General features: G+C 37.4%; 3 protein-coding genes and 1 pseudogene across 5 annotated transcripts; all 4 read left to right on the top strand.

The window, feature by feature from the left end:
* Positions 1-8,952: 8,952 nt before the first annotated feature.
* On the top strand, positions 8,953-11,112 carry LOC107875421 (vicilin-like seed storage protein At2g28490). Its single transcript, XM_016722135.2, has 5 exons — positions 8,953-9,386; positions 9,557-9,741; positions 9,849-9,929; positions 10,010-10,408; positions 10,521-11,112. Exons 1-5 carry the CDS (start codon positions 9,083-9,085, stop codon positions 10,929-10,931), a joined length of 1,380 nt encoding a protein of 459 aa, XP_016577621.2. The 5' UTR covers positions 8,953-9,082; the 3' UTR covers positions 10,932-11,112.
* A 1,556-nt stretch (positions 11,113-12,668) lies between these two features.
* Positions 12,669-15,032, top strand: LOC107875419 (vicilin-like seed storage protein At2g28490). The gene is made up of 5 exons (XM_016722134.2): positions 12,669-13,244; positions 13,466-13,650; positions 13,749-13,829; positions 13,913-14,308; positions 14,400-15,032. The coding sequence occupies exons 1-5, from the start codon at positions 12,941-12,943 to the stop codon at positions 14,874-14,876; spliced, it is 1,443 nt and encodes a 480-aa protein (XP_016577620.2). The 5' UTR covers positions 12,669-12,940; the 3' UTR covers positions 14,877-15,032.
* Positions 15,033-15,596: 564 nt separating this feature from the next.
* On the top strand, positions 15,597-18,228 carry LOC107875575 (tRNA-splicing endonuclease subunit Sen2-1-like). Of its 3 annotated transcripts, none has more exons than XM_016722341.2 (2): positions 15,597-15,744; positions 16,791-18,228. In XM_016722341.2, exon 2 carries the CDS (start codon positions 16,846-16,848, stop codon positions 17,551-17,553), a length of 708 nt encoding a protein of 235 aa, XP_016577827.1. In that variant the 5' UTR covers positions 15,597-15,744; positions 16,791-16,845; the 3' UTR covers positions 17,554-18,228. The 3 variants fall into 3 exon arrangements, with proteins under 3 accessions (XP_016577827.1, XP_016577826.1, XP_016577828.1); XM_016722340.2 differs by having other exon boundaries at positions 16,766-18,228; XM_016722342.2 differs by having other exon boundaries at positions 15,652-15,744; positions 16,774-18,228.
* Positions 17,692-18,228, top strand: LOC107875576 (annotated as a pseudogene).
* Positions 18,229-19,024: the final 796 nt, after the last annotated feature.

Here is a 19,024-nt window from a genome sequence, read left to right as displayed (position 1 = left end):
GTATAAAAGGACCCTAGATCTGGGACTTTTAAGGTTTATAGATGCAAAAGAAGCCTCGACAATCATGGTTGAAATACGCTCTGAAGTATGCGGGTCGCATATGAACGGTCATGTCTTGTCAAAGAAGATTCTTCGAGCAGGTTATTACTGGCTTACTATGGAAAGGGATTTTATTCAATTTGTTCGAAAGTGTCATCAATGTCAGGTACACGGGGATCTGATACGTTCTCCTCTTGTTGAGTTGCATGCAATGGCCGCTCCATGGCCGTTCGTGGCTTGGGAAATGGATGTGATTGGACCGATTGAGCCGAAGGCATCAAATGGGCATAGATTCACTTTGGTAGCCATTGACTACTTCACAAAGTGGGTAGAAGCAGTAAATTTTAAGTCAGTGACAAAGAAGGCTGTGGTAGATTTTGTTCATGCCAATATCATTTGTAGATTTGGAATTCCTAAGATGATCATTACAGACAATGCTGCCAATCTCAATAGTCATTTGATGCAAGAAGTATGTCAACAATTTAAGATCGCACATCGAAATTCTACTCCGTATCGCCCAAAGGCCAATGGTGCTATAGAAGCCGCCAATAAGAATATAAAGAAGATACTATGAAAAATGGTACAAAGGTCTAGACAGTGGCATGAAAAGTTGCCGTTTTCATTGCTAGGTTATCGCACCACTGTTCGCACTTCAACAGGGGCAACTCCATATTTATTGGTGTATGGGATAGAAGCAGTCATCCCTGCAGAAGTTGAAATTCCCTCTCTTTGAGTTATTGTAGAAGCAGAGATTGATGATGACGAATGGGTAAGAACCTGACTGGAACATTTAAGTTTGATTAAGGAAAAAAGGCTAATGTCTGTGTGTCATGGCTAGTTGTATCAGAGGAGGATGGCTCGAGCGTATAACAAAAAGGTCCGTCCCAAGAATTTTGAAGTTGGTCAGTTGGTATTGAGACGTATCCTTCCTCACCAGATTGAAGCGAAAGGCAAGTTCTCCCCTAACTGGCAAGGTCCCTTCGTTGTGAAGAAAGTGTTGCCCAATAGAGCCTTATATTTGACAGATATTAAAGGCAAAATGGCAGAAATGGCTGTCAATGCTGATGTAGTCAAAAGATACTATGTATGATATTTGATCCTTTGTTGATTTTATTGCATGTTTAGTACTTGCATTTTTGAAGATTGATATGACGAAGGCATTTTATTCTTCTGTTGAGTTGCATGCAATGGCCGCTCCATGGCCGTTCGTGGCTTGGGGAATGGATGTGATTGGACCGATTGAGCCGAAGGCATCAAATGGGCATAGATTCACTTTGGTAGCCATTGACTACTTCACAAAGTGGGTAGAAGCAATAACTTTTAAGTCAGTGACAAAGAAGGCTGTGGTAGATTTTGTTCATGCCAATATCATTTGTAGATTTGGAATTCCTAAGATGATCATTACAGACAATGCTGCCAATCTCAATAGTCATTTGATGCAAGAAGTATGTCAACAATTTAAGATCGCACATCAAAATTCTACTCCGTATCGCCCAAAGGCCAATGGTGCTGTAGAAGCCGCCAATAAGATTATAAAGAAGATACTATGAAAAATGGTACAAGGGTCTAGACAGTGGCATGAAAAGTTGGTTTTCATTGCTAGGTTATCGCACCACTGTTCGCACTTCAACAGGGGCAACTCCATATTTATTGTTGTATGGGACAGAAGCAGTCATCCCTGTAGAAGTTGAAATTCCCTCTCTTCGAGTCATTGTAGAAGAAGAGATTGATGATGACGAATGGGTAAAAACCCAATTGGAATATTTGAGTTTGATTGAGGAAAAAAGGCTAGCGTCTGTATGTTATGGCCAGTTGTATCAGAGGAGGATGGCTCGAGCATATAACAAAAAGGTCCGTCCCAAGAATTTTGAAGTTGGTCAGTTGGTATTGAGACGTATCCTTCCTCATCAGGTTGAAGCGAAAGGCAAGTTCTCCCCTAACTGGCAAGGTCCCTTTGTTGTGAAGAAAGTGTTGCCCAATGGAGCCTTATATTTGACAGACATTGAAGGCAAAATGGCAGAAATGGCTATCAATGCTGATGCAGTCAAAAGATACTATGTATGATATTTGATCCTTTGTTGAGTTTATTGCATGTTTAGTCCTTGCATTCTTAAAGATTGAGATGATGAAGGCATTTTATTATTCTATCCAAACATTGTGTCATCCCTTGTTTACCCGTTTGAGCTTCGTTTTATTTTTCTTTCATATCCCTCTTTTGGAATCAAAATAGAGTCAAATATAAATTTCGAGGAAATGAGAATAAAAGAAAGAGTTCGAAAATAAAATAAAAAAAAATCAAAAATCAAAATCAAATCAAAACAAAGAACAAGCTGATGGAACTACTGCGACCTGATTCTCCTCTCTCGGGAGTGAGATACGTAGGCTGCCCTATTTCGGGCTCGGTCCAACCAAATAAAGATCTAAGATTCACCCAGTCAACAAAACTGGGGCATGAGTTAATGTGTTGTTTGAGTCGATTCCAAAAGTTGTAAGTCCTACCCCCACTTCAAGTATCGTTTGTGCCCCTTACCATTTTTTTCTAACCTTAACCAAAAATCAAGTTACAACCAAAGAAAGTCCTTCAGATCAATTTTTGATAATGTTAAGGCTAAGCATGCAATGGATATGATGATACATTTTGGAGTACCACTTGTCTCCCTCAGCATAAGAAATCAGGAAAGAAATACAAAAATAAGAGTCTTATTGGTGAAAACCCCCCGTGGGCATCATAAGGCGATGGTGAGTTGAGAGAAATGAAAATGAGAGAGTATTATTGGTGAAAACCTTTGCAGGCACCATAAGACGATGGTGAGTGGAGAGAAATAAAAACAAGGGAGTCTTATTGGTGAAAACCCTCACGGGCACCGTAAGACGATGGAGAGTTCAAGAGAAAAGTGAAAAGTGAGAAGAAAGATTGGTTGGCGAAAGTCTTTTAAGATGTCATCAATCGAATGTGATGTATGATTCCAATGGATTTGAAGAAGCGGCTCAGCGGCAAAAGATACGAACTCAACAACAAACAGGGAGTCTGGATAGAAAGATCAGGCAGCTCAATCCAAAATACATGTCATACTCATTGGAGTTGGTTGTCGCATTCAGATAAGTTTTCTTTTTGAATATGGGACATTGCCCTTTTCTTTCATTTACATATTCATGCTTTTTGTCTTTTATGTCATTTATCAAAATAAAAGTCACCGTCATTTCTTTACATTTTAAGTCAAGTTTGTGTCAAAACAAGTGAGAAAGGATTTTAAAATTTACTACCAGTCTTTCCAATTGTATGAGGAAAAGCCAAGGAACAGCACAGGAAAGAAATATGATCGTAATTCAACACGAAGCAAAGGAAGTCTATCAACCGACAAGCTATTGGATTCGTAGAAACATTCAGATTTGGAAAAAGTGCACCTCAGGGGCATGGTAAAATGGAAACCCATTGTTCGAGTCAGAAATCATTTCCCTCAATACGGGTCTGGGTCAATGATACGGCAAGACAGGGCAAGTGTTAGCAATTTGGAACAAAGATGAAAGGAACGAGTGCTGGGCAGATACCTGAGAAGCCAAGATCTGCAAGCCACCACTAAGTTTTTAACTAAAAAATTTTCTTTGATTGAAACAGGGGCAAATTCGTTTCACTTGATTCAGCTACCATTGGAAATGCACATCCATAGGACTTTACTTTATGTTCAGGACCCTCCTGAAAAATGGGACTTTACTTTATGTTCAGGACCCTCATGAAAAATGGGATTTTACTTTATGTTCAGGACCCTCCTGAAAAATGGGATTTTACTTTCTGTTCAGGACCCTCCTGAAAAATGAGATTGTTACTTTCTGTTCAGGACCCTCCTGAAAAATGGGATTTTACTTTATGTTCAGGACCCTCCTGGAAAATGGGACAACACTTTCAAAAATGAAATACTACTTTACTATAATGTTTTGTTTGGGATAATTTTTGTTCTAGTTTTAATTTTGGGTTTCAGGAGCCCGCCTGAAGAACAGGGTAATGAAACAGTAAGTCAGTAGCCCGCCTGAAGAACAGGGTGATGAAATAGCAAGTCCGGAGCCCACCGGGAGAACAGAGTGAAGAAAATGAAAAGTCAAGCAACAAAGTGATGAAGTAGCAAGTCAGGAGCCCGCCTGGAGAATAGGGTGAAGAAACGAAAAGTCAAGCAACAAAGTGGAGCAATTGAAAGCCAAGCAACAAGTTGAAAGAAATTGCAAGCCAGGAGCCCGCCTGAAGAATAGGGTGATGAAAGTCGAGTCAAGAACCAACAGAAGCTGTTAGATAGGATTTTGTAATTTCGTTTATGTTTTAACTTGTAATTTTTATTTTTGATGTAATAACAGAGTCGCGGACCGGAACCTCGACGGAACCTCACTCGACTCTCCAACTCAGTATAGTCCATCTCCGTCCAATCCTTTGAGATACTTGTCACTTGATCCCCTCATAACTTGGGTGGGTAGGATGTCCTAAGTCAAGATCTGGTTTTCCTCCTTCCTCTTGCTCCGTGCTTTTAAATAAAGGTCAGGACAAAATTTGGTCTCGCTGTCTACTTCTTTGCCTGAAAACACTTCGTGTTTACATCCAAAGGGGGCATGATGTAGACACCTAATTTCGTCCCTCTCCGATGTCGTTTTTACCCATTTTATTTTTATCCTACCGTGTACCAACACCCATGTTATTATACCCTCACAAAATACAAAAAAAAAAAATAATATAACAAAATCCCTAACAAAACCTATCCCAACTAATTCTATCTTATCCTAACAACCTACCCAATCAAAATAAACCACCTCACCACCCCATACCCTACCTCACCACTACCTACCCTTACAATATATACCTACATACTCTCATAAAAGAAAAGGAGGATCAGCAACCCAAAAAAGGAAAGAGAGCAGATCTAAAAAAAATTTTCTTCCATTTCCATCAGCATCACCGACTTCACGATGCCATCTCCGTCTGACCAACTACGGTGGCAATAACGCCTTCACCACCATCTTCCTCCTCTCGAAACCATCGACGAAGCAGCAACTCATCGCCACCGCCGCCGAGCTTCCGTCGACCAACGACGGCGGCAATAACACCGTCCCCACCATCTTCCTCCCCTCTCTAGCATCGCCGCCTCAACCATCGGAGAAGGCTCTATTGCCGGCGAAACAATAACGACCAGCAACACTAGCCTCCTCCGCCGCCAGCTTCCTCCGTTCTCCCCTCCGCCGCCAACAGTCGCTGCTCCCGCTGCGGCGCGTCGACCACTGGCTCCAGCCGCAGCTCACCCAGCCGGCGAAACAGCTCCAGTCACCACCGGAGAACAGGCACCGCCGCCGTTCTCTCCGTCACCGGAGCTCACCAGAGCTCGATCTGCGTCTGGGTTTTGGGTTCCTGTTGTTTGATTGGGGGTTTTGGTTTCGTTTGTTTCCTGGTTCGTCGTTGATATTGGATTTTGAGTTGTCGCTATCAAATCACGTCGTCGTTATTGTTTGGGTTTCGTATAACAAAGTTTGTCTCACTGGTTTTGAATTTGTCCTATTAGTTTTTCCCTATACTGAGTTGGATTCATCGCGATCGAGGTTCTCCGGTCGAGTATCTTGGTCTTCGGATTTCTTTATTATCGTCAAGGATCAATTTCATCGAGGTCCATTTCTTCTAACCGAATCTTTAATTTATTTGGATTTTTTTTGTGATGTTGTGGGTGTAGATGATTTATTTGTTGCGTGTTTGGTATGTTTGAATATGTGTTATGTGTTGGTTGATGTTGGTTTCGGACTTTGAAAAGTGAATTGATAAATCGAAGCATGTTTAATCATATTATTTGAAATAAATTTGGGGACGGGAATCGAAAATTGATAAAAGTAAATATTTTGATATTTTTGATACATTGTTGATGTTGAATGCGATATGTTGTCGAGCGGGTAGACAAATAGTAAGCTCGGGTAGTTAAGTTTAGGATTGGTGTAATGTGGGAATGATCGGAATATTTGTTGAATGTTTTGTTTATCGTATTTGAAAAATGTACTTATTTAACCGGGGAATGCCCCGAGGTAATTTGTAAACTCACTGGGGAATGCCCCGAAGAATTTTGTACGCTAAGGATGCTCGTGATCAAGGCCCGAGGATCCGGGTAAAGCATAGTTTAGGACTAGTATAGGTTATTTCAGTATTTTTTATTTCGGGTTGTAATAATTGGACCGGACTTTACATTTTTGTTTTGTTTTGTTATTGTTTGATTATTTTGTGTGCTTTTGTGTGGTTTGTGCATTTCGTAATGCCAAAATAGTTGATACACTATACCCAAGCGACCGTGGTTGAACCACGGGATCGAGGGGTGCCTAACACCTTCCCCTCGGTCAACAGAATTCCTTAGCCGGAATCTCTGTTTCCAAACCAGTTTAAGAGTCAAATGGTTTCGAAAAGGATTTTCCAAAGGTGACTTGACACACCGGATTATGCCAAGTGGCGACTCTAAATAAAAATGCAAATAATCCTTTTCTGAAGCAAACTTTCATTTCTTGTCACTTAAATAATAAAGCCCTTTCGAACTTTAAAAATATACATTCTTTTGTGCACATAAAAAAGGGGTGTGACATACCTTGATTCCGATCTTGTCCTCTTTGTTCATCACGGTAATTAAGAGTTTAACTTCTTATACATTGACATTGTATAAAAAGAATTCATCAAGTTGCCTAAACGATAACTACATAGTCTTTCATAAGAAGCGGGACTAATAGCCTGGAAAAACACTAACAGGTTAAAACACTACATAGTCTTGCCATCATCATCAGATTCTCCTGACGACGAGGCAATGTACGGATTTTTATTAGTTTAGTGGGAATTCTTGTACGTCGTTGGTCTAGTTGAGTTATGGCATGAGAGCTCAATGCCAGTTTTGCAACTATTTTTTTTCTGGATATTTTCTGTTTTCACTTTGATGCGATCTGATTTTGTTTCCTCGGTGTTCTTGTTGGACACAAGACACTTTACCCTTTGAGTTGTGAATAAGACGGATTGGTTTATTGAAGTGATTCTTTTCATGGTTCGAACTTTTACAATTAGTATGAAAAACTGAAATGTTGGTAGTCTATATATGTTGTTTATTTATGACAATATTAATATTTACAAGCTCACCATAATCATTAATATAAAATAATGCCCTTGACACGGTAAAAGAAGCATCCCTCCTATCAGCACCCAGTGATTTCTAGCTTTCCAAATAAACCACATTATGTATACAGATAAGCTGAACAATCATTGACTCAGGCAAAATTACAGGACTCATTTTCAAGATTTCTAGACTTAGGACAACAAAAGAACATATGTTCTAGTGATTCCTTCTCTTGACCACAAACAAAACAAAATATCAGTTAGCTTTGACTAATAAGTCAAGTTGAATGGAAATGACCAGAATTTTGACCCAAAAACCAAGGTGCTAGTCAACTTAGTCCTGGCTAAGTTTAGAGAGAGGAGTTTTTTGTTTTCTATAAGAGCAAATACAAAACTAATAGTAATAACAAAGGGTTCTTAAATATTCTAACTGATTATTGTAAGGAAATGAATTTTGCGTCTAAACTAGCTAGGGTGAGGATTGTCCAATGTCCAAGTTCGTATAAGGATATCAACTGTCCATCTCTTTTCTGATGTGAATTCTTAACAATTATTTTACGCCAGTTGTCATTGATATTATTCAAATTTGCTAACAGTGTAAATTGTTTTTTTAATCGGTTAGAAGAAATTGTTTATGTTATTTTTTATTGTGATCAATCCATACTTAAAGACAATTACATCCATTGGTTATTAAATATTCTTTCTATTCCTCTTTAATTGCTCCCTTTTCTTTTTTAGAATCTAAGAATTCAAATTTTGAACAATTTTTTAAAATATATTTTTAATCAAATTAAAAAAGAAAAATTGCAATTTATAGTACTTTTCATGTAGTTTTTAAATATCAAATTATAATTTTTAAAAAATAAATTAAATAAGTCTAATTCAATTTAGCTTTGAAACTTAGTCAAATTGACTTATAAAAAATAAGGAGAGCAATTAAAAAAAATGATGGGATTACTTGATACTGTAAAAAAATGTACGGGGTATAATACATATATATACATTTACATTTGGCCACCACTGACGCTTTCATTATGACCGTTTAGATACCTTATCTTGATTTAAGTTAGCCTGGTAAACGCACTCGTCCCCAAGATCTATTGCGTGAGTAAGTTAGCCTGGTAAACGCACTCGTCCCCAAGATCTATTGCGTGAGTAAGTTAGCCTGGTAGAGGCACTCATCCCCAAGATCTATTGTGTGAGTTGCACTCGACGTGACAAAATAATTTTAAAAGATAAGATGTAATTTAACATTTTCTATTGTAATTCTAGTCTTGCACAAATTTAGCTTTTTGAAATCAACTATCATGTATGAAATATTGATTTTGGATTTGGAATTTGATAGGGGAGAAGAGTTCAAGCCGGAGTGACCATTTATTCCCATCGCCGGAGGAGAGACTGATTTTCAAGGGTTTTCCTAGATAAAAATGAAAAATATGAGTAAAAATAAGACTTCACGCGCTCTAATTTATTTGAAAGACAAATATTTTGTCACATCAAGTGTCTACAAGATATAGTAAGGATGACGTGTCTATATGGTCATTTGGAAATTTGGGTGTTCAATTTCCATTCGTGTCCAAATTACAATATCTATCTATGTATCCTGCGAAAATTGTATTATAGTTTTGTTATGAATTGTTTATACTAAAGCTGATTGGTAACCTTAATACAAGTGTAAAAATTAGTATATAGTACATGTTAAAAGTTAAATACATTCTTTTAGTGCGGTAGAGTAGCCCTTTGAAGTGGTCATCAGATTTGGCATAAGTTCACCAAATGATTTGTATACAAGAAAAGCCTAGAAAAATTGCATGGTTTACGACAACTCCCCTTAAAATCTCATCATTCCCTCTATATAAACAACTACAGACCCTTCACTCTCCAATGTACCAAACTGATTAAAGAAAACTTCGAAGACATTCTTCTTTATTACAAGTTGAGATGGAAAAGGTTAGGACACTGTTGCTTCTAGTGCTGGTACTTTTCACTACACTAGTGGCCTATGTTGGTGCCTATGAAGAGGAAGAAAATGAGCAAAGAACACAAGGAGAAAAATGGTTCTTGTTGCGTCACTTACATAATGTTGTGAAAACTGACGCTGGGTCGATGAGAATGGTGAAGGGTGGCTATCGTTGGGGTTCATATCTTCATAGTCCAATGCATATTGGTTTCATCTCCATGGAACCTAATAGTCTCTTCATCCCTCAGTACCTTGATTCCGATCTTGTCCTCTTTGTTCACCATGGTAATTAAACTTCCATCTTCTCTTTTTCTAGTTTTTTTTAATAAGAGTTTAACTTCTAAGTGTAAATGTTTTTAATTAAAAGCGGGATAAGTAACATTTTGAAGTATATGGGTAGCGTTAAAAGTTCAATCCTTTCCTTGAATATTCATCGTTTGATGAAATGAATACAGGGGAAGCGAGAGTTGGACACATCTATAGGGATGAATTAGCAGAAAGGCATTTGAAGCAAGGAGATGTGTACACAATTCCTGCTGGATCAGCTTTCTATTTGGAAAATGGAGCTGAAGAACAGAGACTTCACATTATTTGCAGTATTGATATTACCTCAGAATCCATGGGGTGGAATGCTTTCCAGGTATCCTAAGCTATTTTTCGATAAAATGGTCTTTTAATCCATTTCTTATATTAGATCGATTTTTCTAATTTTCATCCCAAAACATTGAAACTCGAAATACTTTGCAGTCTTACTTCATTGGTGGTGGAGTTCATCCAGCATCCATTCTTGCTGGATTCGATCACAACACATTATCAACTGCTCTTAATGTACGTATTCGAGGAATTTACTAACTCTCGATACATTTACTAGTGGAAAAAACTGAGTCAAGATTATGAACAAATGGCAGGTGTCGACATCAGAATTAAAGACATTATTGACCAGGCAATCTTCTGGGCCAATCGTGCATTTATCTAGTTCTCATGATCACTCAAACATTTGGTCCAAATTCTTGGCCCAAGAAACCCACCAGAAACTAGCTCACTTGAAGAGGATTGTGAATTTTGGAGAAGAATCTAGCCCCAAAGAGGAACAATCAACGTGGTCATTGAGGAAAATTCTATTTACTCTATTAAACAGGGAAGACGCAGTCAAGAGAGTGAATCATGAAGCTCCATCAACGTACAATCTCTACAACAGGAATCCTGATTTCCAGAACGACTATGGATGGAGCAAGAAGTTGGATGAGTCTGATTATTCTCCTTTAAGAATATCCGGCAATGGCGTCTATCTTGTCAATCTATCTTCGGTAATGACCTGATTATTCATGATCGTGGATTTTTTTTTATTCTTGTTGGTAGGTTGCCAACTATGACATGTTAACGTAAACTTATATTATCTATGTTTCTCGGTTAACGTAGGGATCCATGATGGCGCCTCATGTTAATCCAAGAGCAATAGAGTATGGAGTAGTGTTGAAAGGGACTGGCAGAGTCCAAATTGTGTATCCGAATGGGACTTTGGCAATGAACGCCAGAGTACGAGAAGGGGACGTTTTTTGGGTTCCAAGGTACTTCCCTTTCTGCCAAATTGCTTCAAATAATGGGTCATTTGAGTTCTTCGGCTTCACAACATCAGCAAGGAGGAACCGTCCACAGTTTTTGGTGGGTCAGAATTCATTGATGCAGAGTTTGAGAGGGCCAGAATTTGCAGCTGCATTCGGAATTGATCAGAAAAGGCTTGAAACGATTGCCAACGCACAACGTGAACAAGTTATCTTGCCCTCATCATCGTCAGATTCTCCTCTGAGGATGGACATTGGTTTTTATTAGTTTAGTGGAAATTCTAGTGCGTAGCTGGTCTAGTTGAGTTATGGCATGAGCTCAAACCCAGCTTTTCGAACTTCGTTTTTCTTTTCCGTTTTCCTTTCATTTGATTTGAGTTTTCTTATTCGTCTTGTGACGCATTGCCCTTTTGAGTTGTGAATAAAACGGATTCTTTTTTTGACATGAATTTTATATGTTTTTTGAACTTCATTAACAACATTTATACTTGATTCTATGGTGATGAAATCATAGCTCCAAATTCCAAACGTAAAAGCTTGTATAGTGAAGAAAAATTGACCAGATTTGCATCACACTAGCTTCTGTTTCAGCTTTTAGGCACTTGATCATTTAATTTGGTTTGTACTAGTTAAAACTCACATAAGATACAAATCTCATTAACAATTGCTAGATGTTTCAATTTGTGCAAGCTTATATGATTATCCATTACATGGTCACTAAAGGAATTGATAAACAACTAATAATAAATTTAATCAAAAAATCATCCTCTGTATAAAACTTATCTCCTACAAAAAAAAAAAAAAAAGTTTAAAAAGAACCAGGGGCGTTTTTAGGTGGGGTTCACGCGAACCCATCCTCCCCATCCTAGATTATATATAGTAGTGTTATATTTTTCTATAATATTTAAATATAGATGTGCGAACTCACTCTCAATGTATTTTCATAATAGCCTACCCATCCTCTCGAATCCTGAATAGAAAGAACTTTACTCCATAATTGATTGACTAACTTTTAATAGAGTCCAAACTTGATTTCCATGTTGATTTCTTCTGCCAAAGTTTCCATGATGCTGTGAAAATAAACACGGAGAGAAAATGTGTACAGCTTACACCACAAGAAACAAGTCCTTTTGTGGCAATGATGTTGTCACCAAAAGACAATAATTTGCCTTTAGTGGTAACAGAAGGGTCGTTGCCGATGCTTACATAGATAACTAAAAACCCAACCAAACAAATTATTGGAAAGACCTATTAATAAATTATAATCATGCATTTGTGAGTTTTATAGAAAACTTTTGAAATTTTATGGTGTATTTTTAATCTTTTGCACTCTTACTTCCTAGTCATTCATTGCCTTGGTAGTAATTTAGTTCTTGGTATTTACATTCTAGTTGATATCATTATAAATCCAAGAATTATTTCAGGCTAAAAATAACTTATTTTTAATCGAGTCCTTTATTATTCATCACTATTTAATTTAATTATCATCAATAAATCTTGGTAAATGACACATTTTCTTAAAAAATAAGTGGCTTGGACGGCTTGGTTGTGTACGTTATGTTGGAATATAGTAGTCGGAGTATGTGTTTGATAGAAGACCAAAAAATCCACAAAAACAGAAGCAATGAAAAATCAACCTAATTAGTCTGATTTGGCTTTAATATTTGAAAAATTGACTTAATTAGTTTGATTTAATGTTAACACTTAAAATCGACTTCATTAATTAGATTTTCTTTTAAAGGAAAACCAACTCAAACTGAATCATGAACACCCCTTATTATCAATAGTGTTCCAGAAAGCGGTCGCCACGCCACATAAACAAAGGCTATAGCGACGAGAAAATTACAAGTTTTGATTGCCAAAAAAGGTTTGTAGTAGCAATAATATGTTGTCACAAACAATTGATTGGTTCATTGGAAAAAGAGGTGACCTTGAATGCCGCAAAAACTATATTTTCTTTCAAATAAATTAGTTTATACATCTTAAATTCTTTATTTAATAGCGCTAGATTAGGCCTTTGAAGTGGTCATCAAATTGCAGTTTCATAACATTTGGTTTCTGTATACAAACCTTGACAAATGATTTTTCTTTATTTCAAACTAATTTCTTTTTTCAGGATCTCAACATTCATAATACACCAAAGAAAGCCTAAAATTCTTGCATGATTGACAACAGCTCCCTTCAAATCTCACAATTCCCTCTATATAAATGGCTAGAATCTGCACGTAAGTCATAAGTAAAACCAAACTGATCATTAAAGAAAACTACAAGTTGAAGATGGGAGATACAAGGACATTGTTGCTTCTAGTGCTGGTACTTTTCTACGCACTAGTGTCCTCTGTTGGTGCCTATGAAGAGGAAGAAAGCGAACAAAGGACTCAAGGAGAAAAATGGTTCTTGTTGCGTCAGTTACATGATGTTGTGAGAACTGATGCTGGATCGATGAGATTGGTGAAGGGTGGATATCGAAGGGGTTCATCTCTACATAGTCCAATGCATATTGGTTTCATCTCCATGGAACCTAATAGCCTCTTCATCCCTCAATACCTTGATTCGGATCTTGTCCTCTTTGTTCAGCATGGTAATCCAACTTCATCGATATCTTCTCTCCAATTTCTCTAGATATTGTTAAGAGTTTAACTTCTATGTTTATATGTTATCTTTCATTAAAAATGGGATCAGTAACATGGAACATAATAAGATAGATTATCTGCCTACATTTTGAAGTATGAGGATAGCATAAAAAGTTCAATAATTTCCTTTAACTAGCCAGAATGTTCACCTCTAATGAAATTAATACAGGGCAAGCAAGAATTGGCCATATCTATAGGGATAAATTAGCAGAAAGGCATTTGAAGCATGGAGATGTGTACACAATTCCTGCTGGATCAGCTTTCTACTTGGAGAATAGAGCAGAAAACGAGAGGCTTCGCATTATTTGCAGCATTGATATTACCTCAGAATCCATGGGGTGGCATGCTTTCCAGGTATCAAAAGCTAATTTCTCAAGAATTCTTCTTCTTTTGTATTGGTTTTATTGTCCTAATTTTCTTCCCAAATCGTTGTAACTCGTGTTAATGTTCAGTCGTTCTTCATTGGCGGTGGAGTTCATCCTGCATCCGTTCTTGCTGGATTCGATCATAACACATTATCAACTGCTCTGAACGTAAGTGTTCAAGGGAATCAATTACCTATTCTTGATACATTTTGTTAGTGGAAAGAACTGAATAAGAATATGCAAATCTGCAGGTCTCAACAGAAGAATTAAACTCGCTTTTGACCAGGCAAACTTCGGGTCCAATCGTACATCTATCTGGTTCTCATCACACAAATATGTGGTCCAAATTCTTGGCCCAAGAACCGCACCAGAAACTAGCTCACTTGAAGAGGATTGTGAATTTTGGGGGAGAATCTAGCCCCAAAGAGGAGGAAACAACATGGTCATTGAGGAAATTTTTGTTTAATTTATTAAACAGAGAAGATGTTGTCAAGGGTGTGAATCATAAAGCTCCATCAACATACAATCTCTACCACAAGAAGCACAATTTCAAGAACGACTATGGATGGAGCAAGAATGTAGACGAGTGTGACTACTCTCCTCTAAAACAATCCGGCAATAGCGTTTACCTTGTCCATCTATCTCCGGTAATGACCCTCACATTATTCAAGATCATGGTGTCATCAATGAACTTAAAATTATCTTACCTCTTTTATATATTTTTCCTTGATAATGTAGGGATCTATGATGGCACCTCATGTTAATCCAACGGCAATAGAGTATGGAGTAGTGTTGAAAGGAACCGGCAGGATCCAAATTGTATATCCCAATGGTACTTTAGCCGTGAATGCAAGAGTACGACAAGGGGACGTGTTTTGGGTGCCAAGGTACTTCCCCTTCTGCCAAATTGCTTCGACAAATGGCCCATTTGAGTTCTTCGGCATCACAACATCAGCAAGGAAGAACCATCCACAGTTCTTGGTGGGTAGGAACTCGTTGATGCACAGCTTGAGAGGGCCAGAACTTGCGGCTGCATATGGAATTGGTGAGAGAAGGCTTAAGAGGATTGCCAATGCTCAACGTGAACAAATCATCTTGCCTTCATCATCGTCGGATTCTCCACATGACAAGGCATCAGAGCCAGAGAAGAAGATGGCCAATTTTAAGAAGATTATTGGGAACTTGGGTAGTGACATGATCATGGGTTTTGAGTAGTCTAGTAAGAGTTTTGGCATGAATGGTACATGCCAATCTAGGATCTACTTTTTTTTAGTTTCTTTTCTTGCTTGCGGTTGGATTTTGTTTCCTTGCTTGTCTTGTAGACATGCCATTTTGAGTACCGAATAAAACGTCTTTTCTTTTTTCGCGTTCTATTGAAGTCTTATATTCATTTGTTTTCCTTCAAGTAAAATTAAGCTACATTTATTTTAATTGGTATTTCACGTAAAATATACGAGTATATAGTTAATTATTTATTTCCTTCTAATTCTTTGTCTCATTAATACTCCCACCTCCGATCTTAATCCGTGTGACTTTATCGCAGTCAGCAAAGATTTCATAGGCATAATTCAGGTTTACTATAAAAAAAAAATGAAATTTACTTTATACTTTCAAAATTTTGTACCTGTTGTCTATTTTTCTAGCGATCATGTTTTGTATGGCCTTGTAACTGGTTCATTCCATTTTCTTAAGGTGCAATGTTGGTTCAAGAGACAACGACGATCGATAAATAATCCGCTAGCTAGATTGAATGTAACATGAAATCAAATCGATAGTTTATCATAAATTCTACGAACCCTTATGGTCATTTGTTTTCCAAGTAAAATCAAGCTACATTTATTTTAATTGGTATTTCATCAGTTAAAACATATAAAATATATTTTATATATTTCCTTCTAATCTTTAAATTTAATCTCCAATCTTCCCTATTAGAAATCCGCCCTTGGAAATCAAAGAAAAGACAAGGGCATTTAGGTAAAACACACACTCATAAACCTCTCTCATCATTGCCTTATTTCAATTTGCTTTGCCCTCTTCTAGCGGCTGTGTTCGGGAAAACCTCTGTATTTTCGATTTCAAGAAGGTAAGCTCCATTTTCTTATTTATTTACTTTCAATTATGTCATATCCATGTCTGTTTATATTCGTACCTGCTAAGAAACCATGGATTTGATGCTTTATACATCTCCTGTGAGATGCAAAAAATACTCCCTCCGTCCGTCCCAATTTATGTGGCAACTTTCGGATTTCGATATTCAAACAACGCTTTCGTTGACCGTAATGGTTTTACATATTTTTTTGTGACTTACGAGATACACCCTTGTAGTGGGTTTTCCCCAGACACCGCACATAGCGGTAGCTTTACTACACCAGACTATTTTTTTTTTATAAATTATTGGGACTTACTAGTAATTTTTACGTAGTTCTCACGTATATAAATTTTATTGCAAAAAGCTTAAAGATTTCATGTCCGAATTCATGCCCAAATTCACTGTCAAAATTAAACTGTTTGAATCTCAGAATCGGAACCATGCCACCTAAATTGGGACAGAAGAAATATTAAATCTGTTCTTGTATACTTCTAATAAAACCTATATCTCTTCTGGCTACAATATTTGTAGGCCTAATTGAAAAATGAATCTACAATTTTCAAAATTGATTGATGAATCAATGTTTATTAACTGGTTTGATTTCATGTTATATTCAATGTAGCTGATTATTTTGGGACTCTGATATTAACAAGAAAGAACTAAATGATCTGGAGACCGACTTCTGTTTCTATCAGTTACTAGTCATAGTTGTCGAATGTGCAACATAATTGCTTTCTTTCACTAATACATGTTGTGCTTGATTGATTCTTTATTTGGATCGGTTCAGTTGATTTACTGCATAGTTTCTGCCATTCATTGATTTAATTTGTATGTTGGACATAATAAGACACATTCCATGAATTCGATAGTATTATAAGACTTCATACGCATAATTTATCTCTACTGTTGCAAAATGCAATTTATTTTGTACTTCTGAAATATTGTAACTGGTGTCTACTTTTCTAATGATCATGTGTCGTATAGCCATGTAACTAGTTTCTTGCATTCTTTTAAGGGGCAAAGTTGGTTTGTCCAAACAGGTGTAAATAGGAATATCGTGAATTTAGAACTCTTTTATTGCTGTGAACGTGAATAATGGGACCGAGGTGGAAAGGAAAAGGGGCAGAAGTTAAAGCTCTTGCAGATCCAATTTCAGAAATAGTCCGACAGTTCCAATCTTCTCTGATCAGCTCAAATTCTAGAGGAATGCTTTCTGGTACGAATGTATTTCTTAAAGCAGATGCAGAGCTAACTGACCTCCTCAATCGTGCATGTTTTGGTAGGCCTAGGGTAACATCAGAAAAGAATGAGCAATGGTTTCAGCTCTCCATGGAAGAAGCTTTTTACCTTCAATATTCTCTAAAATGCATTACGGTCGTTGACTACAATGACACTGAACTGAACAACAATGAGTTATGGAAGTATATGACATCCAGGAAGGACAAGTTTCCTATCTTAGTCAAAGCTTTTTCTCACCTTAGAAGTAAGAACTGGGTGGTTAGATCGGGCTCTCAGTATGGGGTAGACTTTGTTGCCTATCGTCATCATCCTGCTTTGGTACATTCTGAATATGCTGTGCTCGTTTTATCAGCACAAGATGGTAGTGCAAATGGTCGCTTGAGGGTTTGGTCCGACTTCCACTGCACTCTTCGCCTTTGTGGTAGTGTGGCGAAAACATTATTGATTCTTGATATTGAGCAACAACAAAGTTGTGCAGCTTCTCCATCATGCGTAGATGATTATATTGTTGAAGAGAGAACAATCACAAGATGGAGTCCAGAGCAAGGCCGTGAGAAAAAGTAAGATGTGACTCAAGTTAAATCTGTTGAGATGCACCACAAAGCTCTTCAGGAGGCACCTCCCGGTGACAATGCTGGATTCAACGTGAATAATGTTGTGGTTAAGGATCTCAAGCGTGGTTTGTAGCTTCCAACTCCAAAAATGACTCAGACGCGGGCTTCCAGCTTCACCTTCCAAGTGATCATGAACCATCCTGAACAGATTGGAAACAGATATGCCCCTGCTCTCGATTGCCACACCTCCCCCCCATTGCCGTCAAGTTTGCTGAAATCTTGACCAAGATTGATAGGTGGTCTGGCAAGGAACATGAGAAGGAGGTCAAGTTCTTAAAGAATGGTGATGCCGGCATGGTTAAGATGATTCCCGCAAAGCCTATGGTTGTTGGGACCTTCTCAAAGTACCCACCATTGGGTCGTTTTGCTGTGAGGGACATGCATCAAACTGCTGCTGTTGGTATTATCAGAACATTGACAAGAAGGATCCAACCAGTGCCAAGGCCACCAAGACTATTCACAAGAAGTGCTGAGGCAGTATGTTTTGATTAATGTCTACCTATTTTTGTTTATCTGCATTAGATGTTCTCAAATTTTGTTATGGAAAACTACCTATCGATGCCACTCTCATTGCTGTCAATGATATTTGGCTAACCTTTTGTTGAAGTACAAAAGTTAAAGACCACAGATTTGAGGAGCAAAAATTAAAGACGACCCAAAAGGAGCATTCACCCACTTTTTTTAACCCTATAATTGAAAAAAAAAAAACGTTGCCATGGAGTTTTAAAATTTTGGAAGTTCCTGATAATATTTTTGAGTTTCACCTGTAAAATTTGAAACTCCACGCTGTCATGGAGCTAGAAAGTGTGTGAATCTTACCCAAGTTTTTCGCCTTTGTTTCCATATAAGCCATTCTAAATGAAAATCCCATATGCTTCTAATAATGTTGAGTTTAATTTTATCTTTAATGGATTTTGACTGAAAACTAAGGCCTCTTTTGCTCCTAAGTATGGCCCAGAACGAAGAAAATAATTTCTTTTTTGTTACAACAGTAAATAATTTCTTTTTTGTTACGACAGTACTTATGTCTTCAATAATTGTATATGTGCCACTCGATCAATTAAGTACCTAATAATTAGATAAGATATGGATATGAGTCAAATCAGTAATTTTTAGTAATGGAAAGTCAGCTATTTGGCCTCGACCGAATGAAGTTTTTACCTAAAAATATTTGACCACCATGGGTCATATCAAATTAAGCACTTAATAAAGGAGAAATAATTGTACTTGACTATTTGCTATTCGTTTATTTCTAATTTAGCACCTCTTTACTGAACCTTCTTTTTTTTCCCTTTTTCATTCGATATCTCATATCTACTCTAGAGTCCGATTAATTTAAATTTACACTACATAGGATTCATTTAGGGAAAATGCGCCCTCTCAAGAATTACTCCATATTCAAGACTCACAATTGAGATTTC

The sequence above is a fragment of the Capsicum annuum genome, chromosome 6 (genome assembly GCF_002878395.1).
Source record: "Capsicum annuum cultivar UCD-10X-F1 chromosome 6, UCD10Xv1.1, whole genome shotgun sequence".
NCBI classification, from domain to species: Eukaryota; Viridiplantae; Streptophyta; class Magnoliopsida; order Solanales; family Solanaceae; genus Capsicum; species Capsicum annuum.
The sequence above is the reverse complement of the archived record's forward strand: the minus strand, read 5'-3'. Positions and strand labels throughout refer to the sequence as shown.